Below are 24,781 nucleotides of genomic sequence, written 5' to 3'. Positions count from 1 at the left end.
TAATGAAACATTGCACATGAAAATCATAGTTTACATCTGAAAATGAACTGTTGCATATGAATTTAAAATATTTCACTCAAAAATGAAATATTACACATGATACTGAAGCTGATTTTGCACATCTTACTATAACTATTGAGACGGATTGATATTATTGTTCAGGTTTAAGTGTCTGATGTTTCAGCTACCATTAAAGAGGATGAGTTGTGCACATGTTACCAACAATAACCATAATCACAACAATAATGAGAACAATAACTTCATAGCTTCATGTATATAGTACTTTTTAAAGCAAACATTTACAAAGTGCTTTTGACAGATAAATTAGGGCAAAATCAACCAGGATAAAGTGATGAAGCTATAAAACCCTAAAGTCCCTCTCTGGTCATTTATTTAAAAACTCATCTCTGTGTATCGAAGCTACATATCTAGAACTTTTTTCGATGAAAAATCATCTCATCCTGCCTGAAAATGGTTGAGATCTTTAACCTCTTAAGACCTGGCGTCCACATGCGTGGACATCACATTTTGTGTTATATTACCACAGTTGTTAACTTTTTAAATTTGTTTTTATTTGTATTATTTTATTATTTCTTTAAAAAATATATATTTCTGTATATATATTTTATATATAGTCTATATTTTTTTTTATATATTTGTATTTTCTTTATGCTTTTAATTTTTTACTCGAATAAAAATAATGCGTATCAAACAAGAGCTCGGGTCTTAAGAGGTTAATATTGTCTCCTTTAAACTTTAGCCGCTGATCTATCAAGTCAATCAAACACTGCAAAACTGCTTTACCTTACAACATGGTAGGATGGAGTAATTCAGCCACAGATGTTGCAAACCAGATGGAGAAGCGTGATAAAGAGAGGCCCACCCTGCAAGCTGACAAAACTGATTACTTGGGTTTGCTACGAATGACATCAGAGAAGTCTGAACCTTTGTTTTTGAGACTTTCATTAAAGAACTGCCCTGTCAAGGTGGAAATATTCAGCCATGGCTTATCATATTATATATTATATATCAATAATAATATGTCTACCAGCATGTAAAAGCACACCATATGAACAAGGTAAAAATGTGGTTTTCATCAGAGGTAGTATTTAATAAGCAAAGAAGACCACACGACCCCCACCTGAGGATCTAAGGCTGTGAGCTGGTTCAAATGGGGTCAGCATTTCTGCTGTTTAGCTTGGGGCCACATCCAGCTTTAAGTGATCCGTAAAATCTCGAAATCAATTCTAAAACAAACAGTGAAGCAATGCAGAGAGACTGGGGGCATGGGGGATGTGATGTTGTCTGCTGAAACCAGAAAAAAAATGTAATAATCCTTAATTAAATGACAAAATGATCCTTGAAAATGATTGATAGAAGTCCTTCACTGATGTTACTTACGTGAAAATATGTAAGACATGTTGACAAAATGTAAAAGTTTGTGTTATGCAATATACTGGGTTTGTAGTTGAGTTCCTTTATTTCTCAAAGGGATTGCACATTTGTTGGTAAAGTTTGAATTTGTGAAGTAACTTGCCACTCAAGCTGTAAGATAAATGAGTAAGAGTAAGATAGAATAACATTCGCCTACGTGTGCTTTTCCCGTGCTGACTCACAGATTCTGTGACGTCCTGTTTAACTTTTGTGAGGAATGCTGTGTAGCAACACCCTGTAAAGTGAGTTAGCAGCGACAAAGTGGTTCACAGTGAAGCTCAGACTGCTGAAGCCGTTAAAGTAACTGGCGTTCAGGAGAGCAGGGGGCAAAGCCAGGAGGCAAATTATAGGTTTAGCAAGAAGGTGAGAGAGGCTGAGGGATGTAAACAACAAGTCTCTGCTTCGCTCTGAAGACAACTGACACACATCAACAGCTTCCACTAAATCCCCCAACATCATTAACAACTGGCCTCTGGGAATTGGCCTGAATGAGCTCCATTGTTGATCTGAAGCACAAAGGGACAGTCTTGACACCGTGCCCTTTGATTCCCACCATCCTTTGTAGCCTGATGTGCTGTTCATCATCCAGCTCAGAGGCTCCTCCCTGCTTTACCATAAGTATAACGCGTTCCACCTTTAAGACGGAAAACAGGCTGCTCAAATGTCAGAAGAGGTAGAACCAGACTATCTGTCTCTGCCTCTAAACCTGCTGTCTCCGCTGTCCAGAGGCGTCTATCAAAGCACACTGAAGACAAGCCACATGTCAACATTCATCTAAGTCTCAACTGCCATCCCCATCCCCCAACACAAAGATCACAGGTCTTGACGACTGCATGCTGACGTCTGTGGTGATGCTTTCAATAGAGGGCTTGAATTGTCCAACTTAAAGAAATAACTGGGCCTCTCCTGGACCCCCTGTTGTTCTTCTACAGAGCCAGCAAGTTGGTTATGTGCCATTAGTTCTCTACTTCCTCCTCCAGCTGCTAGTGTTTTTAGAAACCTACGCTAGGATCCTGTTTGTAGACTTTTGCTCCAATTGCAAAACTTTCCCTGCTCCTGACAGGGCCAGTGAGTTCACCTTCACCTCGTCGATCACCATCCAGTCACTGCTGCCACTGCAGAGGTCAAGAGCAGACTGCAGTATATCATTTGCTCTGCTGAAAAGCTGCAGTCTGCCGTCAAAGGACCCTACGACTCTGCAGTCCATCAAAGCCCAAACCTCACGCTGCTGACAGAAGTTTTGAAAAGTTGTGCTTGTGAATGCACAGCGGAAACCAATAATTAGTTTGTGGCACCACAGGACCTAAACTCAACCTCAGCAACACAAGCTGGGAGGCTCCTCTGTCTTTAAGAACCTTTTTAACAACCAGATAAGATTTTAAAAACACTCTATGAAGTAGACCAGAGGAACTCGATTTGGTGAAACCTGATTATGATAAAAGAGAAAAGAAGCAAAAGCCATTCTGTCAGCAAGAGAAATCTTTAGTAGATTCCTGATATATCCTTCTTAGTTACTTCTAACTACAAAACAAAACAAACAGTTGCATAGGCACTAAAAGTCCAAATCAAAGAAAACTAACAGTTTCTGTCAAAATAAGGACAAATAAAATCACTTTCTCATGGATCCACTTGGATTAAAGTAAATGCATGACGTGACAAATTTAAAAGTAATGCTGTGCTTCTAGTGCAGAAATAAAACCTGTTGCTCCTGCAGCCTTGTGATGGCAGTCTTTCTCCCAGTCTGAGATTATACTGATTTCTTCTGTGTGCTCACATAACAAGTGCCCGGTATCTCTGTATCTTTAATCGCTCCACTTTTGGACGGAAGATGGAAAGAATCTGGAAAGCTCTCTGCATTCATTTTGACTTGACCCTCTTGTGTAACATCACACGCACCACAGCCTGTTGTCTAAAAATGTCTTCTAAATCAACAATCTTTTCTTTGATTTATCTGAACTTCTCACGAAGAGATTTGAAGCCTATCAAACTTGTTTTGCAGGTCAGCCTCAGACACAGCACGAGCTGCGACAGAAAATACTGAGATCGGACAGTCTGCTGCAAAATATGTGGTGCCATGCTTGAGGAAATAGTCCACAGTAGATTAAAAAGCTTGATAGTCTGATGTCCTAAGTAGGTCTGACTGAGGAACTTAAATCTTCGCTGAAAAAAAACCCGGATGGCAATTTTGTGTAATTCTTTGCTTAGGTTTTACTGTAATATATGTTTCATCGTGCTGTTTTTGAACTACTCATGTGAAAGATGGCTCATTCTCAGGTATTTTTAGCAGCTTGTGGATATGCTTCTTCACAAGTTAATTTATCTGCAGTGGAATAAAAATATTACTATTTGAATTTAACATATTGCAGAACCTTTTCACAAGATTATGTCCAGAATTCCACTTCGGCCCCACACCCTCCTTCCTGCTTTGCCTTGTCTGTCACGCTTGATTTCCCAAAAATGGGAATTCTGTTATTAGTCACCCTGCTGGCTGAGTCAGCTCCATCTGACCTCAGACTCAGGGCTGTATTTAAAATGAAGACCAAAACGGATTGTGCAGCACACTGTTGTGCTTAGAAAAGATTTCAGAACATGCACTTACATCACACACCAACAAACGTGAAATAGAGGAAAGTACACTTACTCCATTATTGAAATAAGACCAAATTAGAGGTACTTTCTACTTGAGTATTTCCACTTTTTCAACTTTTTATTTCTACTCAACTATATCTGAGGCAAATATCTTACTTTTAATCCACAACATTTGTCTAACAGATTTTGTAACTTCTTAATTTTCAGTTGTTCCATAATTTCCTGCTCAGTGGAAACAACTTATCTCCAAGTCTGGCAATGTTTGTGATAAACTGAAAGAATAGGTGCTCTTTTATGTGTTGAGAACAGTCTCCTAATCCTTGCTGTAAATAAACTGTTAAACGACCCTCCTGAGTGTGCTGGGAAAAAAAATCCCAAAAGGTCACAGAGTACTTTCTGAGTTCATGAAAAGTTGACCTTTTTGGACATGCGGTTCTCACGGGACAGAACGCTTAAAACATGTGATGACCTCATGAAGCACTGCTGGAGATTTAACTACACAACAGTACACAAAGTAACTCAGATTAGCTCAGTCTCAAACATGTAGAAAAGTAAAATATGCATTAATGGAGCAGTTATAGTTAAAAAAAACAAATAAATAGAAAAACACTTTTCCATCACTTTACTGCACAATGAGCACTTTTACATTTTCATACCTAAAGTAAATTTTGATGGCGATACTTCCTTCACTTTAGTAGGGTTTTGGATGTAGAAATTTTACTTGCAGTATTTTTAGTGTTGTATTAATGCTTTTACTTCCATCACTGTGTACCACAGGAATTAACCACAAAAAAACAGCCTGCTGTAGATCTCATGTAATAAACAGAAAGAATTCTGTTATACCTGACTAATACAGCTTAAACTCAAGACCAGAGTCAGCTTACAGTGTTGGCTTGTTTTTATTTCTTCATGACAAAAGTGGGTCACAGGTCAATGAAACTTGCATACACATAAAAAGTTGAGGACCATCAAATGTGTTTTGCAGAGTGTGTGCATGTTGTCTTCTAGAACAATTTACACAGAATGCTGACCACATAAATACAGTTAAAATATTATACAACAGTGGTAATTAAATTATACACACATCATCACAGAGAGAATTAAATAGATTAAGAAATCCATTTACAACCTTCAGTGTAACATGACATTAAGGTAAAGCATTTTCACTTTTTAAAAATTAATTCCTTCATAATCTTTATATGTAACGTTTGTTATAGTAACAGTTCTCTGAAGTCAGTGATTTTTAATTCAGGGGAATCTCATGTTAAATTATTCATTAGGTAATATTAATGATTTGATGCAAGGCGTGCTAGCTAAAAAGTGAAAATATTTTACCAAAACGAGATATCACCTTATTCAGTGCTAACACTGCTCAATGAGCTTCCTCAAAAGCAATTAAAACAGACCTTTAAAAAAATATCACAACTACAGTGCTGAACAGTAGTCTCTATTTAGAAAATGTGATGTAGTCTAAAAACAACAGACAAGACCAAAACCAAGGCACTAACAAAAGAGAACAAACAAAACCAAAAAAAAAAAAAAAAAAAAAGTCAGCAGAATGTGGCTTCTTCTAGTAAACCACACTCAGTAGTAACGGTATTAGGACAGTTGAGCTTTAAAAAAAATGGTGTCAACATTTTCTTCCATTTACTTTTCAACCAACTGTTTCCAAATGTGGTGTAAAGGACTGAGATTGGGCCAATTTGAGTATTAGCTGCTCTCGATGAGTCGGGTGAGGGTATAGTGCTGATAAAGCCATCTGCAATGCTGTCCTAAAATCACAGCCCTGGCGTCTAACTACTCTTTAAGTGATCCATGTAGGGAGATACAGCAGATACATGTACATTTACATGTTTTCTCTTTTTAGCAGTCCAGGGCCACCAAAGCATGTGTAACTTATGATGCACCTTAAAATATGCAGTTTTCTTAAATTTAGTGCATTTCGGATTGAATTCATAATGTGCAACGTGAAGTAAAGTACAGTGTAATGCTTTTTAAAATTAAGGGGCATCATTATTACTTTAAATTTCTGCAAGCAGCAAACCCCCAACACAACCTCCAAACACGATTAGCATTCCAAACTGAAAACAGTGGATGCTGAAGCCACAGAAGCAGCAACTCGCTTGCTGTGGGTGATACTACTTCATTACTACAGTATATGCGTATGTTGGAAGCACACGAAAGCATGGTGACGTAAAACTATGAAACACAGAACGTGAATATTTTTGCTTAGCTGTTCAAAGGAGCAAGAAAAAGCAGAAGTTGAATGGAAACGGTCATCAGTGTAATCGAGGAGAATGAGCATGGAGCATGTTATCAGTTTTAGGGAAACCAAGCCACTTGAATTTTTGAGTGATGTGAGACAGTGTCTTTGAAAACCCACAGCGTGACAAGAAGAAGCCTATATTATCAGTCGATGGAATGCCTGCAGTTGCGCCGCACTGCACTCTGAAATGACTTTCAAAAGCTATTTATTATAAGAGACGCCAAATGGCTGTTGTAAAATAGCTGCAGCTGGCCACTTTTAACTGAAAGCAAAGGTAAGTTTCAAAACCCACCTTGAGCCTAAACAACAGCAGGAAGTATACAGGCACTGTCCTGATTTGGTCTGCATAGTTCGCAAAGTAAGATGCACATTAAAGATTAAATCATGTGTCTGAATGCTCAGTGTTTAACCTGAGGTGGTGAACTTATGGCTGATCTGTTTCCATATGAAATGGCATATTTACTGCCCTCTAGTTAAAGGGTGTGGCTGAGAGGCCCAGGTCAAAGAACTAGAAATGTCACAGGATAAAAAGGGCATGAAACTGCACCACCAGGAAAAGGAAGAAATCTCAAGACAACAGCAAGCTCTACTTTTAAGATAGCAATTCTGTGAGTAAAGTAAGGCTGCATTGTTCTATAAAAACAACTACCTGGGAAAGCTATCACAGATGACCTAATGGCTTACCAACACTAAAAGATGCCAGACAGGCCTGGCCAGGATGCCAGACTAAAGGCAAGAGTGTAAAGACTTAGAGCCTTCAGAAAACAGATCATAGCCTTGTACACAAGAAATCTCTCATTCTGGAATAAATACTGTCAATGGTTCACCACAACACGCAGCCTTGAACAAGACCAGATGGAAGTCGGAACCACTTTGGACAAGACACAGTCAATGACTTCACAGAGAAATGAGCAGCACATTTGTCTCTTCATCCTTCTCCAGGCTGCATGCAGGTTTCTCCACTCCAAGCAGAGAAGACCAAGAAGGTGGGATGAGAGATTTTTTTTTATTTTTTTTTTTTTTTTAAATACTTTTTTCAATCCATGGTTCTGGTGGGTTGAGTGGGGAATGTAGCATCATATCTGGGATGGACAGAATGTCTCAAGTCAGGAAAGGAGGAGGGAGCCAGGGAGTCAACATGAAGACAGGTCCTTATGGAGAAGAGGGGTTTTGGAGTAATGGAAGGAGTGTTTCAGCGCTACAGAGACAAGGTTGAGACAGAGACAGAAGAAAACATATTTAGTTTAACTTAAAAACTTGAAAAAAGTACATGAAAAAGGCGAGGGAAATTATAAGGAGAAACAGATCAATACAACATGTAAAGGATGAGCAAATTAGGGCAATCAGTTAAGTGTAGGTAACTCTTCACCCACATATCACTAGCTGTGAAGAAAATCTGTGCAAAAACATGATTGTTTCTAATAGTTATGACAGCATAATGCTCTATTTTATAGCATAATGTGTATCCTATTTAATATTAATGACATAATGTATTGTTATTGATAAAGTAGTTAGGATTGAGTATAAATCTGCTGGTGTCTTTATCTCGCCTCTTTATCTCCTACGAGATGATTTGGAGTGTGAACTCCGGGCCCTGGAAGATGTTGCCGGAGCTTTATTGCCAGCACTCCTGCTGACATTTGTGTGCAATTCCTCTGTGGTTCTACTTGTGGAGGTGGATGACCTACGTCTAGACTCTCTACAGATTCCAGTCATCCTGGTTTTGCCAGGTGGATTCTGATAAGAGAGAGAAGCAGTTGTCTGGGACCCTGAAGATTTAGCATTAAACTGTGAAGAGACAGAGTCGGATTGAAATGTGTTGCGGCATGCAGCTGCTGCTTGTACAGAATTAGACCTGTGAGTCAACTGTTTTCTCCTTACAGAAACATCTAAGTGTGGCTTCACATCAGACTTTTGTTGGCATTCACCCCATGCTTCAGATGTGTTAGGATGCACACGCATAGCTTTAGAAGAGGTTAGATTATCTATAGAAGAAGAAAACAAGGAAGACTTTAGCCTGGTTGAAGATGCAGGTACAACACGAGTTGTGATGAAGGTGTCCTGACGTGTAGGGACTGAAGCTCTCCGGTCTGACGTGCCCTTTCTTGAATCACTGACATGTGTTTTGACTGTTAACTCACTGTTGACAGAACTGGTGGAGCTTTTACGTGTCAGGGAATAGCCCTGACTCAACTCTGTGTTAAAAACATCACTGACACTACGACTTCTAATGAAGGTGGCGTCGCGTGGGAGAGCCTTGCCTCTGCGAGACAGGCTGTCTGTCTGGGCAGGACTGTCAGGACAAAGAGAAAGAGGGTTTCTTACAGGGCTTGTGTGGAGGCTTCGTGTTAGAGATCGCAGGTGGTGAGTGGCCATGGCAGGAACGCTGCTGCCGAGAACTGGGCTGGCCCGTGGACTGCTTCTCAGTGGTGGGCGGGCTGGACTGCTTCGGGGGCTCCGAGGGGCCCGGCCTGACTTGGTAGCAAGCTCTTTGGCCCGGGAGCGACGGGGGCTGCTGTTCAAGCTGTGGGGAGAAGGAGGGGCCTCCAGGTCCTCCAAACGTTGGGTAAGAGCTAGTTTCTGCTGGATGGCCATGCGCAGCAGAGAATTCAGTGTCTTCTTCTCGTCTTCGGCAGCCGCAAGCTGCCTCTGCATCTCATCCAGCTGGGTGACATACTGGTCACACCTGAGAGATGCAGACACAACGAAAAGATGCAACATGCACACACAGGCAAGAACAAATTAAAGCAAACACACACGCAAAACACATGCTAAACATGACTTATAGTGCATTAGACTTAAAACAGCAGCTGGGACTGCAGCTAAAGATTATTTTCATCACTGATTAATCGAGTGCTGTTTAGTTTGATTAAAGTAGCCAATAATTACAAATGCAATCACCAGTTACAGAAGCATAAAGTCTTCAGATGGGTTACATTTTCTGTATAATGAAATTACTGAAGTTAAACTGATATTTAAGTGTATGGACAGTTAATTAATTTTATGTTGATTGACTACTACTAATAATTTTGACAGCAAATAAAAGAAGTTTGCATTGGAAGACGATGGCAATAAGATGAGAGTAAGAGCTTAAAAATGGACACTCCCTTGTTGTTGTTGTACAAATGCAGTGACTCCAGCTCTCCACGTGAGGGCACCACTAAACTTAATTATAAGCAAAGAGTTTTTTAAAGCTATAATCTCCAGCCTGTTGGAACAGACAGCAGTAGTCCTTGATCACTGTCTGTTCTCCAATCCTTCTTAGGGATAATCAAATGCCAGCTCATAACTGTCTGGAAAGGGCCTAGACAGTCTAATGCATCTGCAATAACCTTCTCCAGCATTTCAGTAACAAATAATAATACAAGGATTTTAGTTGTTTATCAAAAACAGAAAAAACAATTAGTTAAATCACTCAACCAAACACTGCAAACAATCAAATTAAACAAATAACCAGAAGAGATTAGTGAGTGAGGTGTCGTGGTCTGCATGTTTAACTCCTAATGCGCCCCCTTGATAGCACCTCTATCTAATGTCCCACCCATCTCCTGCAAACATTCTCCCTCTTAAGGTGACCTGGCTTGATGGGACAAATCTGTCCTAGCCTCCTCCCCCGTCAGCACAGGGCAGAGCATGTGGTTCGTAATCTTCACGTGAACCAGTGGACTGTCCACAGGCGTAATAAGCACGATAAGCTTATTACATGAGTGATAGCAAAAGCTGTAGCACAACAAGAGCACCATTACTAGGCATAAAGAACTCCAGCACACAGGCAAAGACAATCAGAACGAAATGAATATGTTTCAGTTCAAAGAATTTTAAAGCAACTGAAAATCTTTTGTCTGATCAAACAGTACTGAAAATACTTTTTTTCTTTCAGGCCATACTATGTTTGGTTTCAAATTACATAAAAAGGAAATCTTACCGACTGGCAAACATGACTCTGAGTGAAGAGAAGGTGGCAGCGTCCTCTTTCAGGGCTTTGAGCTCATTCCGCAGTTTCATCATGGTCTCTGACACCATGCTCTTCTCAGTCTCGTACTTGGTTTTCAAGTTGGACAAGGCCAACTCTGCAGTCTGCAATGATCAAAAACAGAATTGACTTTCAAAGTGGGGTGTTCAATGCACATAGACATACATGATCAGCATAAAGTAATGCATTTGTTGATAATTCACTTGTATCACAAATGATTGAATCATCAAGCCACTTATATCTCTTGCAGAGTAATAACACCGGCCAAAGTACTGCACATGCGCCACTTGTTTTAGGTTATTGTTATTATTATTATTATTATTATTATTAAGTACCTTCAATATAAACACAGAAGCTATAATTGTCATCATTGCTGTCCCTTTATTACAGTTCCTTGTGATTACAACATATCCTCTGTTAAGAGCAATCTGTCAGAACAAACAGGACCAATGAAAAAAATCATTGCACTGATAATGGTAGCAGTGCAAAACCAATACTGTCAGTCTTTATCTGAGACGCACATTATCTTAGACACGCAACGGAAATCCTGAGCCCAGTTTGTCCCTCGAATGTTATCACCTTTTAGGTATCTGTTATTTAAACACAATAATCAGTCTCGCACGTAAAAACTATGATTGCCTCAGATGTACCAACGGGCAGCTATCATGGTTCTAGTAATCAGTCGAGAAGCTAAAATACTGTAACTGAGTGCTGCCAGTCAAACAGATTACCCTGGGTGTGTGTAAAAGGACTGACTGCTCAGTCGAAGACAGAAGCAGGTCATGTAGCGCTTCAGGTACAGCAACTGGAAGGGGGAAGGAGGGTTCAACCTCTCCAGAGTGCAACAACACAGTCTGCTCAAGGTGCAGGACCACGTGAGTGCAAGGGACCGTCTAGACATGACACTGATGAGCCCGGTCAACCAAACTGCTTATGTCAAGATTATGCACGGATGGGCGACCAAATAGCCAAGTAGTGCATATCACATGGGTGTAAATGCCTCAAAGCAGTGATGGACAGTGATTACCAGCAAAAAAAATGAGCCCTTTGATTGCCTTGTGTCAGAGGATGATACTATTTGTTACACATCAAGTTTGCAAAGTTGCAAAAATGCAAAAAGACAAGAAAAGGGGAAAAAAAAGATAAATAAGCTGAAAGGCAACCAAAATGTAATCAGATTAATTACTCCATATGAGCTCCCTATAATGAAAATATGACATTACTACTACTTAAATTGCATTTCATTTACATTCTTGAGATAATATATTCACAAAAATGTGTCTCAAGAAAAACAGAATCACAGACTGCATGGTTAAAAAGTAACAGTGTGAAGATTCATTTATAGACTATTCTTTTGTACAAAGGCAGCTGTTCTCAGAATTTTTGTTTATACAAGCCAAAATGGAAAAAATGTCATAATAATATCTAAACTAGAATGTATCAATTGGAGACACTTGTACAGTTGGATTTGATCCTGCTGAGAGCTAATCCCTCTTTAATAAACAAATACACGAACATTAAATATTACATAACCGAACAACATGAAATACCACACAGGGAGGGGGATGGGGCGCTGGAAGGAGGTGTGACAGCAAATGGTGTTGGTATGAGTGTGCTTGTCAGAGTCCCAGTGTGACAGGTTATAGTCAGTGCCAATTAGACTATACAAGTGCATCTTAATTTCGCTGCCAGAATTACCGCTAAGATTCACTTGTTGGCAAACTGTTTATAAACACTGTAAGAACAAGAAGGACGACTGGAGCGTGGTCACTGCCTGCTATGAAATACCTGTTTGTTAGCCTTAAGGACAGTCCTGAGGGTAGCAATCTGTTCTCTCTTGGTGCTGAGAAGTGATTTGAGTTTTAGAACTTCCTCCAAAAGGCTTTCAGCATCCCGTTCTGCCTCTACGCTGCTGCTGAATCCTGAGTAAGGCATTGCACCCCTCTGACGACAAAGGTCCACTGCCACCTGAAAGAACACAAAGGCTGTTATTCATTTAAAAGAATTAAATGTATTATCTATTAAATGTATTTAACTCAAATTTCAGCTTGTCTGGAAATGTAAAACTTGCTACAGTATTGGAGTGATGTTTTTCTACACAATATGTCACTTTTTCATCAATGACAAAACACTAAGTCTGTTTTAGAATGCTTGAAGTTCATCTCAAATTTCTTAACAATATTACTGAGTTTAGTAAACAATCTTAGCAAATGTGAAAGAGCAACATTATTTGGTTTCATCATATGCAATTCACCACACAAAACCATATGTTGCTAGTGCTTCAGACACAGTTGTTTTCACAAAGGACTCTGTGTAAAGGGAAGCCACACCTCAACTTTGACCCCTGATAATCCGATCCATTCAAATGCCTACACGTGTCGACACAGCCGTCACCAGGCAGTGGATTTGTGCAGACACGGGAACTACTCAACTAAGTTAACAGTCTAATAAGAGTATTAGGTTCAGTGAAAAATCTGTGAGGGAGAAAAGGCTTTTACCCAGTACTAAACTCTGGCTTTCACCAATATAGTCACAATAATAACGTTTAGGAATTCTCTATTCTCTAATAAATGTGATATGTGAAGTGCAGTGCTGCCTTACCCGGAGGTGTTTGATCTGACAACGGATGACTGCTACCAAGTTGCGAACGTTGGAAGGGTCCCTGAAATCCAGGGTGGGAGATCCAGGGCAATTAGGAGAGTCTCCACTGGCTCCTGCACTGTCCACCTCTCCCATAAATTGCAACGCTGCCGCTTTGGAAATGAACATTTCATTGGCTCGAGGCTTCTTCTGGGAGTTGTGCTGAGGATAGACGTGGTGTGGTCTTCGTGCACTGCCTCCTCCGCCGCTTGCCCTGGCACCATCACGATAATAGTCCAGGGTGACCCGTTTGGGTGTTAGGTTGTTGCACACACAGATGTGGTGGTAGAGGTTGGACAGCTCCTCAGAGAAAGCCAGCAGCTCTTCCTGAGCAACACTCAGGTGCCCTTCAGAATCAATTGCCACCTTTCGAGTGGCTCCAATCTCCTTCTCCAGCTCACTGATGCGCTCTTGATCTTGCTTACTGGACTTGATGCACTGACGGATTTTGTCAGCCAGCTCCTGGGCCTCTGCCCTCCAGCGATCCTTCTCTTGCTTGTATCTCTGCTCCAGGGTGTTATAACGAGCTCCTGCTTGAGACAGTTCATCTCGCAGCTTCAGAAGCTCTTCGCTGGCTGAGCGCATACGTGCCTCCAGCACCTCCTTGCTCTTGGTGTCCACTTCATAGTCAAAGACAGCACCATCTCCATTTTCTGTCTCATCATCTCCCCTGTCATCTGCCTCTTGGTTGTGATGCTGACTGCTCTGCACTGCTTCAAGCTGCTGGGTGAGAGAGCCAACTTTGTCTTCCTGCTGACTAAGTGCCTGTTTGGACATTACCAGCTGCATCTGCAGTTCCTCCACCTTGCCGGCCAGGCTGGACTTCTCCCGTTCAGCCTGGATACACACAGACACAGACACAGACACAGAAACATGAAAAACCTCAAATCACCCATTTTAGTTTTAACCCAGGCACCTGAACTAATTATTTACTCATTTCCATAAAATAAAAAGACCGTGTACAACAGTTAACCCCCACTACTGTTATTCCTAATATATTTTTTATGTTAAACACAGGCTGACCCCATTCAGTTCCACACTCGAAACATCTGTCGGGGAGGAGCTTTATAACCTAACCCCGATTTAAGTGCATCATGAATAATATATAACCTTCAAACAGAGAGGAATGACAGTTCAAGAAATTCCTAATTTTCTAAAGTACCCTTTGTTTGTGAAGATGTGAAACTGTATCAGATAGGTGCTGATGACATTGCTTGCTGAAGTAGACATTATAATACATTATTATTCCTCCTCCTTCCTCACCAACACAAGCGGATGTGGTATAGAGCAGGAAGTGGAAGACATTAGTGTTAAAAGCTAAGCCACACACTGAACTCAATGACAACCATCTTACTGAGAGCAACAAAATGTGGCGGTATTTAAAGCTAGCATGACAGAGCAGATGCTTCCAAATACACTTCTATGAATCAAAAGAATTTACACAGATTTCAAAATACATTGAATGAGTGACTGTAATTGGAGTGCAGTGCATATGATACACACAGTCCATTACTTTTGTGTAGAAGCCATTTTGTTCTCTTGCATCACTGTCTAAACATCCCTGTCCTTCAAAAATGTATATTTAAAAGCTCCAAGACATTACCATAAGGTAAATATCATAGAAATTACAATGTTATTTTTGGTAATAGAAGCTAAAACACTGATTCCTAATAATGCACTAATCACTGCAACACCAGATTTTATTTTAAAACATTAAAAGCTATTTAAGAAGGAATCACAAGCTAAAACTAATATCAGGTTCTTGCACTCACTTGTTACCTCTACACACAAGAAATCCCAGAAGAAAACAAAGAGACAAGTGAATGAATGAATTCTCTAAATGGCACAAAAGTAAGGCAATAATTTGCTCTTATTTTTCTTTGATGCATTATAGAAAGTAATAAAGCATTATTTAAAACAGTGGTATGTGTTATCCTGTTGCCTACCTGTAGGAGTTGCTGTTTTAGTTTCTGGCTGTCTGAAAAGTGTAGTTCGCTTAGCAGGTCTGACACCAACCCGGAGGCTGGAGCACGCAGAAATACATCACTGTTGCGTGGAGTCGAGTAGCGATGGATGAGGCCATTGCTTTTGGAGCCACCCAAGTGAGGAGGGTGAGCAGAACTGGAAGCAGATCCAGGACCATTGTTAAAACCGCTGTCCTGGTTCTCCTCCTCACCTTCACCTTCGCCCTCTCCACCCTGGCCCTCGTCCTGGCTATCATCCAGCTGCTCCAGGTGGAGCTCCAGGTTCCCCACAGAATCAAAGGGGTTAAGGGTCAAGGCAGAGAGCTCTCGCCGTAGACTATTTTTCTGCTCCCTCTCCTCCTTTAGGGCTTCAAGGGCCTCATCCAGCTGCCTCTCTGCAATCTCCCTCAGCCTTGCTGCCTCATCCAGCTGTCCTCGCAGTTCCTCCTGCTCCTCGTTCTTGTGGGTCAGCTCGAGCTTTATTGATTCAAATTCAACCTGAAATGTGATTAGAAGCACAACCACTATTTAATGGTCTATCTCTGTTGTTGTTGTTTTTTTTTTGCAATACATATGAAGGCACATTCTATCCCCAACCTACCCCGACCACATTGAACATAAAAGTATGATAGGTAGAGGGCTCAATTGCTGATGATATTTACATTACATAAATGAAACATCTAAAGAGGGATACAGCAGATGAATAAATATTTCTTAATTTCAGCAAAGTTCAACATTTCTTTGGACACAACCCTGCAGACTATAATGTCTGCTGACTACAGTATCTGTGTGGCCACTGGTTGGGGCCATGTGACATATCCTACTGCCTCTTCCTTTCCATGTTTCTCTAATATCAAATGTCCCACAGTTAAGCAGAAAGCTTGAGCTGCTGAATGACACTCTTTGCTGTGTTGGCTTATTTAGCTCACTTACTTAACTTTTCCATAAAGTATACATTAAATAACAATACATGGCTCTTGTAACAAAAATAAATGTAATAATAAAACTGATCTTCTATAACTGACAGGGCTATCACTTAGGGGTTTCCCAGAACAAATGCATCAGAGACTACGGAGGTAATGCTATGCTTTATCTACAAGTCAAATCACAGGTCATGTGCACACTAACAAACCTCTGATACATTTAGAACTGGTCAGGGGCAGTTTGACAGAGGTCAGGACACATCAGTATCCACATCCTTTATCATGTAAGACAACATTTTTGTAAGGCACTTTGAGCACATCAAGATAAAGTTGTGGTTTTAAAGTCCTTCAAAAACTTCAAAAATACTCTGAAACAGAACGTCCCGAAATCACTCATGAAAGTGTCACATTGAAGCCTGGTTGCCATGGTGCTACTTGCAAGTGTAATTATTTCATTTAGGTTGTAGTGCCAGCAAAATGCGTCACTGGCTTTGGTATCTGGCTCCCAGGGGAAGCAGCTATACAGGGAATTTGCTCAAAAATGAAAAAGCAGGTAAGACATATTCTTGCCCTCTGCTGTGGTAGCAACTTAATTTTCTGGAAATAACATTAATCACCCAATACCTGGACTGTCCAGTGTGTTCAAGAGTGGCCAATTTGTAAAGGGGTAGTGAAAGTTTCTCAGCAAGCATTTGAGGGAGATTATAAATTTGCTGTACTCTAATATCGGAAACAAGTGCAAAAAGACAGTGCACTAAAACAATAACCATATGATACCATGTTAACAGTCCTTTAGATGAGCTTCATTAACACACAGTTATATAACCTATAATATATAAACCCCAAAACAAATATATGAATCCAAATATGAAAATAAACACCTTAGCTGTTATTCTGAATATCCACAATTCTACACAATTACAGCCAGTGGTCAAAACTTAGCAATGTATTTGATCAACTTGGGTAACAACTGACCTGGTTTTCCTTGAGCACTGACACCTGCTTTTGTAGAGATATGTTCTCTTCTTCTAGCTCACCATTGTCCTGCAATTGGCGCAGCTCACGCACTTTATATTCCTTCATTTCATCCCTCAGATGGCCCTTCTCTGCCTCCAGACACTCACACTCCTGTGGAACACAACCCACTGTCAGTGCAAGACACAAATGGTCAATTTCATGTTATGTACAGTGAACTTTGGTTTGGGAATGATGTACACAGCAAAAATATCCTCCAGTGATTTAGAGTGCATTCTTATAATTCGTGAGGAGATGGGGCTTGATAGTATATGCTGTAACACAGGTGTACAGGTGTACTGAGTACACCATACCTTCTTTAGTTGGGTGGAGACTACCCCCAGTCTATCGATTTCTGCGTGGGCATTGCCTAGAGCAAGGCGTGCTTGCTTGAGCTCTGCCTGAACTTCCTCCATGCGGGTTGCCATGGCAGCCTCTTTTGTGGCAGTCTCCTGCAGCAGGCTCTCCTCCCTGCACTCTCCATCAGCAGCTGCACGCTTCTGGCTGCTCACAGAATCTGCAAATGCCTTTAGGCAAACAAAAACCGTTAAGGAAAGGGCAAAACCTGCAGTATTTGACAGGCTATAATGTGTTACACGTTGGAACAACATTTACAAGGCTGAAACAGAGCATATCATATCAAGATGGGAATCGTAAACATTTCAAAAAAGGAGAGGCAAAAGGACTTTCCTGATAACCACTATCTGAAACCTGCTTGCAAAGAGGAAACAGCTGACATGGTTCAGTAACCTTAGACCTGAACAGCTACATCATTTCACACTGTGTATTTGTCTTGTCGGTATGGTACAATACGCCTATTGCACTGCACTTATCACTGTAATAACATGCATGTCTTCACAGCTTGCCATAATCAGGACTCTTGACACATTACGCATCAATGGCTACTGATGAAAGAACTATCAAACACGGTGTTAAATGAAATGAACATGCTAGTAAACATGCTCAACTGAACATTGTGGCATGATTATATAATGACGCTAATTTACAACACACGATTTTGTTCTGCTTTGCTAAATCCCAGCCAAAGCCAAGGTCGGTAAATAGCCAAGAAATGAGGTTTATGCAGATTATAAAAAATAACTGAAATTCTGTACCACTACGCCCTTTCGGACATAAAGAGCTTTGCTGGATATGTAGTTAGAAAACCTCCAAGTGGAGCAATTTTGCTGTTATTTTGATGCATTTATTGCTAAATGTCTTAAATTGCGAGTAAGCAGGATTTTAAACATTGCTTCCACTTTTATATAAATAGGTAGATGGAAAAATTGCAAAACCAAAAATCTGCACACATGATGGGATTTAATTTTACAGGATTACTTTCTTACATAAACCTGTTTTAAAAGGCCTGTTCCAGCAAAACTAAATACCTTCAAGGCCCATCTGGTGCATTTGCGACAAATTTTACATCAGGGAACAATATTAACCCCCTGACACATTTCAGCACACTGTCTGAGTATAATAATCTACACTCAGGCAAAGTAAACACAGTTGATGGGGTTGTTTGACAGTTTTACTGCATAGTGGTCAATTGCTAAACAAAGACAGAGAAAGGGAATTGTGAAAAAATACTGGAAAGCTTATTGTTTAACAATAAGGCAATTAGGAGCATATGCCATAATTTCAATACACCTGCAACATGGATTACATGATAATTTGAGCTTTGACATATTGGTCTAATCTTTTTGTCTTCTATCTGGTGCAAACCTCATTCGATGTCAAAGGCTTTGGAGGAAAGTATTCAAAGTATCAGTTTGAGATAGACAGAGAAACTGCAGCATAATAAAAACCACATGCTGACTAACTGGCTGTGGACTATGTTGTCATCACTAAATCGTCTTCTCCCGCTGATGCCTCCAACATCAGATGACATGCGAGGGCAAAGCTGACTCAGCATGCAATCACAAGCCTCTTCATTCAAAGTATAATGTCAGGTCACAACTGCAACAGAACACTTATTGTAGGAGCAAAAACTCAGAGTTATTCAGTAAAATTAAAGGGATGAGCAGTCAAATTGATGTCACACTTTCGTGGAACATATAAAATGAAAACAACAGCAGCTCCACAGATAACAAAATTAAAATGAATAGCATGAGCAAGGAGATTATGCCCTTATATGTCAGCAACTGCAATCTTGACAGCATTTACATTGTGCCAAGCACCTGAAAGCAAGTATTTTAACAGTATCATTTTTGTACAATGCTAATGCAAATGAAACAGTAAAATGACACTGATATCACTATCCCACTATATCATGGCTAGGATATCCTGCAAGTAATGTAACAGTATATGACAGACATTTTCATATATTTGCATATAAATAAACAGACAGCAACCATTATTGAGTTCATCCCTCCAATAGAACAACATTTTCTGTAAAAATTCACTCCACATGCTTGACCGGTTGCCAGAAAAAAACAAATGTACCGTACTGGCAAATCTCAGGTTTCAGCTACTGTTTATTTGATTGTCATTGTGAAACCTAAACACTGGAAATACTTGTTTTATTCATAAATGTGTAATGAAAAACTACAATCTTGAAACAGTTGTGTGTTATCAAAAATTGTACCTGGAGGCTGGGGGAATGGTAACTTCAAAGCCCACATGAAAAATCTATACAGTATGTGTTGTCTTAAATATTACTTGAGGGTACTGGGTGTTCCTACCTCTTTGAGTTGCTGCAGCTCCACTTTGAGGCCTTCATGCTCCTCTTCCAGCTGCCTGTGTTTCATCTTGAGGGCCGAACTTTCCTCCAGCACCACCAGGCCATAGCGGGCTGCCTGTAGCTTTTCCTCCGTGGCCTCTTGGAGCTCCAGAGTCAGCCGCACCACCTCAGCCTTCAAGTCTCTGCCCCCCATCTCTGCTTCCCCTTCTCCCTCGACTGCCGCACCTGCTGGGTCTGCATCCGCCTCCAGCATCCTTGCCCGGCCTCCCACTTGTCTGCCAATGTTCTACTGGGACACCTGCCTCCTTCACGCCTCCACTCTCATTACCCCAAACTACAAGGGCAAAACACAGAAAAGGTGGTTACATAAACTACTTAGAACAATGGCCAAGATGGCAAAGAGGTTTTGCATAAATCATATTGTGACACTAATTGAGTCAACTGCAAAGAATAACTTCGAGATTGCAGTGGGGAAACACTCCTACTTAAGCTCAATTCATAAATTACCTAAATGCTGCAGTTTGCAAATATAACTAGCAAAATAGCTAGCAATGTAAACTCAGGTTATAATATGTTAAATATTATGATGTAAGGCTACAACTACGATAGTCTTTTATAGTAATATTTACTGAGGATTCTTAAAATCTCCACAACACAAACATGTCATTAGAAATGAGAAGCGAGGCTAGAAAGGATTCAACAAAGTCGTATCATCATCATCATCTTTCAGAATATGCAGATAGTTTCTAATCTTAGCAACACACTCCCGACAGCTGGTTGAAGTGGGATTGCCCCCAAATGTTATGCACAAACAAACAGGGGAAACGATATTTATTTACGCTACTTTGATCAACAGTATATTAACTGGGTGGGGCAGATGCTCCCCCATTTCCTCGTGTCCTCTTGTTTGACCGAAGATGGAAACACCAGCCGGCGGTTGTCAGGTGCCAAATGATGAAGCTAGTTAGTCATCCAGAAAGCATCTGCTTCCTCTAGCCGGATAACCATATCATCAACTAAGAGTTTTCAGCTTATTATGTCCCCCGCATTTCCAAAGCCAGTCGATATCTAGAGGATGAAAACTATTCAGACAGGGATACAAAATCGAAGACGACACCGGACTGGAAACAGGACACGGCCGGACAGCTAGCAACAGTAGCTTTAGCCTAACGCTGATGTAGATAGTCAATGAAACCGCAATGCTAACTTAGTAGCAACTAGCAGTTTAACAGAACGCAGCTATCTAGCATCGTGGCTTCGTATGTCCATGCATTTACACAGCCTTAGCTGAAAATACACCATCGCCTGCCAGTCTAGCGGGGCTGTTCTCCCGTTGTAACGTCAGTCGGATCCTGTCAGACAAGCTAATTAGCCGGATAGCCATCATTAGCCAAACTCACCCTGTGGTTTTATCTCAAAGACGGGGCTCGCCGCTTTGAAGCAAACGTAAATTCTGTACCTCCTTCGGGAGCTGTCAGCCTCGGTGGTCGGTAGTCACGATGGTAGGCAGGGATAGCAGCGCAGGTACCGAACAGCCGCGTCCCTTCCTCCCACCCGGTTCTCCCGTTTCACAGCGAGGTCGAGTGTCAAACGCGCGCCGAAAACGCGAAGGCACCATTACCCCCTCTAGCTCAGCAACGGGGCAATGCAACCACACGAGCACCGACTTTATTTTCTGTGATTTCTTACTATGGCCTGTGCTGTCCCTCCAGAGAACATTAAACGATAAATAACTGAATACAACATTTATATTTTATTAATTAATTTAATTATTAGCATTTTTCCGTTTTCAATTCCCGCCCCCCCAAAAAGATTAGTGCGGAAGCACTTCCGTTTTACTTCCGCATGTGCGCATTGGCAGAGTGAGAGTGTCTCAAGTCATTTGTAGTTTTACACAATGAAGGTTGTTACCTGGAATATAAACGGCATCAGGACTTTCAGAAACGGCATAAAAAGGGCTCTTGATTCACTGGATGCAGATATCATCTGTGTTCAGGAGACGAAAGTGACAAGTAAGTGACTAGCAGTGGGAGGTATGAAAACGCGGGAGCTGTCATTGAGCTCCCCGCAGGCAGACGTCTGCTGCGAAAATAACAAAAAACAGAGTTAACCCCCCTGTTTACCCCTCACAGGAGACCTGCTGGATGAAAGGACTGCTATTGTTGACGGCTACAACTCCTATTTCAGCTACAGCAGAGGACGCAGCGGCTACTCAGGTTCATTTAATTGCGTTCCTGATTATGTTTAATGACCCCCAAGCCAAAAGGACACAGTCTTGTTTTACTGAAATTAGTGAACAGAAGATCTCTGTGATTCCACTGCATCTGCTCTATAGCTGCTGCTAACTATACTAACTAATTCTCATCCCTCATGTGCACAGGGGTCGCCACTTACTGTAAGGACAGCTCCACTCCATTTGCTGCTGAGGAGGGTCTCACAGGTCTGCTGACCAACCATGAAGGGGCTGTTGGATGCTACGGTGACCACACAGAGTTTTCAAGCGAGGAGCTGCAGCTTTTGGACAATGAAGGGCGAGCCGTTATCACACAACACAAAGTCATGTGAGGGAAAATTCTATATATAATTATACTTTGAGGTTTTATTGACAAAGCATGTGCTGTGTTGGGTGCTTACCTTTGTGTATTTGTCTTTCTTCGGATAAAATGATTAACTTATTCTGCATCCAGCAAAAGAAAGGCATTCAAGTCTGGCATGTGTGCGCTTCTTTTTGTTCACTGTATATGTCTGCACCTCTTTTTGACTCCTGCAGGTGTCAGGACAAAGAGCAAACTCTTACTGTAATAAATGTGTACTGTCCACGGGCCGACCCCGAAAAGCCGGAGCGAAAGCAGTTCAAACTACAGTTCTACAAGTTGCTTCAGTGTCGGGCTGAAGCCTTACTTAAAGATAAGAGGTGAGAGTTTCCAGACTAAAAAAAGATTGCAGTTACAATGAGGCACAGGTGCATCCTGCTTTTACCACAAACAGAGCAGAATCGTGAAAGCAGCGGTGAAATAAGCAGTGGGCAACATTAATAACGTCTGCATTGGCAAAGACAAGTTACAGTCACATAGATGTAATTACAGGCAAGTAACATTTGCCTAAATGGTGATTAGATCCTATTTTTTGTTGAGTCAGCTTTATTGTCAGTTTTGCCATATGTACAACATACAGAGAACTGAAATTGCGAAACTCCGAGGCCCCACGGTGCAAAATGAACATAGAAAAGAAGTATAAAAATAGAAAAATAGAAAAACTAGAATATAGCTATAAACATGATATAGACAATAAACATGGAATGTAACTCTAACTGTAGACAATAAGGTGCAATCTGCAGTTCTTCCATCTCCTGTTTTCAGATTGAGCAATCTGAGTTAATGTTTTTTTTTCTGCTCTGTTTTCCAGCCATGTGATTGTTTTAGGAGACATAAACACATCTCATCGACAGATAGACCACTGTGACCCCAGTGATGCTGTAAGTAAACTGTTAAAGGAATAGCTCAACATCTTGGGAATGGGTATGTTTGTTTAATATCTTGCAGAAAGTTAGAGTTACATAGATTTTTACCAATTTCATGGCCGTGCAGTAAATATGAGGTTACAGCTGCTAGGTGATAAGCTTCACTTAGCATTAAAATGAGAAACAGGGGGGATGCATGCGGATATGCATGTTTCCCAAAATGTCGAAACTATCGCAGTGCAAAAGAATAAAATAATATTGCATGGTGGATATGTTTCTGCATGCAGATTCCTAATAATGAGATTGTCATTACTTAGGATGATTTTGGTGAAAACCCAGGGAGGAAATGGCTGAATAGCTTCTTGCACAGTGTCAGACAAGAAGAGGACAGCGATGAAGAGGAACCTGATGAAGAACCTGAGGTAACAGATCCCATCAGTAGTGGAAAATTCGTGGATACCTTTCGCTATTTCCACCCATCTCGCACAAACGCCTTCACATGCTGGTCCACTCTGACTGGAGCACGGCAGACCAACTATGGCACACGCATTGACTACATATTTGCCGATTGCCAGCTTGCCAAAGAGCAGTTTGTGGCAGCAGACATCATGCCAGAGGTGGAGGGGTCAGACCACTGCCCTGTGTGGGGGCAACTGAGCTGCTCTCTCCTTCCCAGCTCCAAGCCTCCTCCACTCTGTACTCGCTACTTGCCCGAGTTTGCTGGCAAACAGCAGAAACTCTCACGCTTTCTTGTTAAGGTGGACCAAAAGTGGGCTGAGTCTGAACAGAAACAAAATTTACCTGCCTCTCAAGAAGAGGAGGAAAGGAGGGAGAATTTAAACCCGGTCGGAGCTGGAAACAATGCTAGTAAAAAGCGGTTATTAACATCAGACTCTGTCCTACCAAAGGGGAAAAAAACAAAGACTGCAAATACTTCTTCAAAGCCACAGGGCAACCTCCTTTCCTTTTTCAAACCCAAGCTCACAAATGTCAGGCAATGTGAAAAACCAACTGGGGATGAAGTTCCCTCATCACTCAGCGACCAAAAATCACCCACAACTAGAGAGGAGTCATCGGTCACAGGCACTGTAGCTGCTGATACTGAGCAAGCCTTCGACACAACAGTGGAAACTGACAAACAGGTTAAAACAAAACATTTAACCCCTCAGCGCACTGTGGGCCACTCAGAAGCCAAGAAAGGGGCATCATCAGTGTTTTGGAAGTCTGTGCTCCATGGACCGCCCCCACCACCCAGCTGTAAAGTCCACAGGGAACCTTGTGTGCTTCGTACTGTGAAAAAAGAGGGGCCAAACATGGGCAAACAGTTTTTCGTGTGTGCTCGTCCTCAGGGACACGCCTCCAACCCTGAGGCTCGGTGTAATTTTTTTGCGTGGGTCGACAAGGGGAAGTGACATGTTTACTGTACAGACCACAAGTTCTCTCAGTAAAACCTCTCGTTCAAGCAAGTATTACGGCACCATTGATGTCGTGTTTTTAATGGTTCACTGTTCTTAGCTTTATAATAAAAGATAATAGTTTTGTATTCATTTGAGTTTGATTTTATTTTTTCCTGAAGCTGAAACAGTTAGAAAATAGATTAATTATTCAAAGGGAAAATAAATCTGTTTTGATTAACCAGTTTTGATAATAATTTTTCACAAGAAATGATCAATATCTTCAGAATGCAGCTTCTCAAATGTGAGAGTTTCCAACTTTTGTCTGTTTTTTTTTGTCATGGAAAATAAATTGCCTACAGGTTTTGGATGTTCTTTGTACAAACCAAACTATCTGAAGACACTGTCCTGGCCCTGGCAAAGGCCACACTGTGAAAAAAT

General features: G+C 41.0%; 2 protein-coding genes across 4 annotated transcripts; one reads left to right on the top strand and one right to left on the bottom strand.

Moving 5' to 3' along the window:
- Positions 1-4,903: 4,903 nt before the first annotated feature.
- LOC103354841 (protein bicaudal D homolog 2) lies at positions 4,904-21,060 on the bottom strand. 3 transcript variants are annotated; one of them, XM_008278398.1, is made up of 10 exons: positions 20,887-21,060; positions 19,488-19,820; positions 17,118-17,330; positions 16,765-16,917; positions 14,849-15,364; positions 12,864-13,739; positions 12,051-12,230; positions 10,215-10,366; positions 8,615-8,975; positions 4,904-7,487 (listed from the first exon to the last, which is right to left on the bottom strand). In XM_008278398.1, exons 2-10 carry the CDS (start codon positions 19,737-19,739, stop codon positions 7,482-7,484), a joined length of 2,709 nt encoding a protein of 902 aa, XP_008276620.1. In that variant the 5' UTR covers positions 19,740-19,820; positions 20,887-21,060; the 3' UTR covers positions 4,904-7,481. The 3 variants fall into 3 exon arrangements, with proteins under 3 accessions (XP_008276620.1, XP_008276629.1, XP_008276638.1); XM_008278407.1 differs by having other exon boundaries at positions 20,946-21,060; XM_008278416.1 differs by lacking the exon at positions 8,615-8,975.
- Positions 21,061-21,352: 292 nt separating this feature from the next.
- On the top strand, positions 21,353-24,705 carry apex2 (APEX nuclease (apurinic/apyrimidinic endonuclease) 2). The gene is made up of 6 exons (XM_008278386.1): positions 21,353-21,498; positions 21,619-21,702; positions 21,867-22,047; positions 22,257-22,400; positions 22,892-22,961; positions 23,264-24,705. The coding sequence occupies exons 1-6, from the start codon at positions 21,384-21,386 to the stop codon at positions 24,356-24,358; spliced, it is 1,689 nt and encodes a 562-aa protein (XP_008276608.1). The 5' UTR covers positions 21,353-21,383; the 3' UTR covers positions 24,359-24,705.
- Positions 24,706-24,781: the final 76 nt, after the last annotated feature.

This window comes from Stegastes partitus, unplaced genomic scaffold (assembly GCF_000690725.1).
Source record: "Stegastes partitus isolate 25-593 unplaced genomic scaffold, Stegastes_partitus-1.0.2 Scaffold4, whole genome shotgun sequence".
NCBI lineage: Eukaryota > Metazoa > Chordata > Actinopteri > Pomacentridae > Stegastes > Stegastes partitus.
This window is presented reverse-complemented; position numbering and strand designations above follow the sequence as displayed.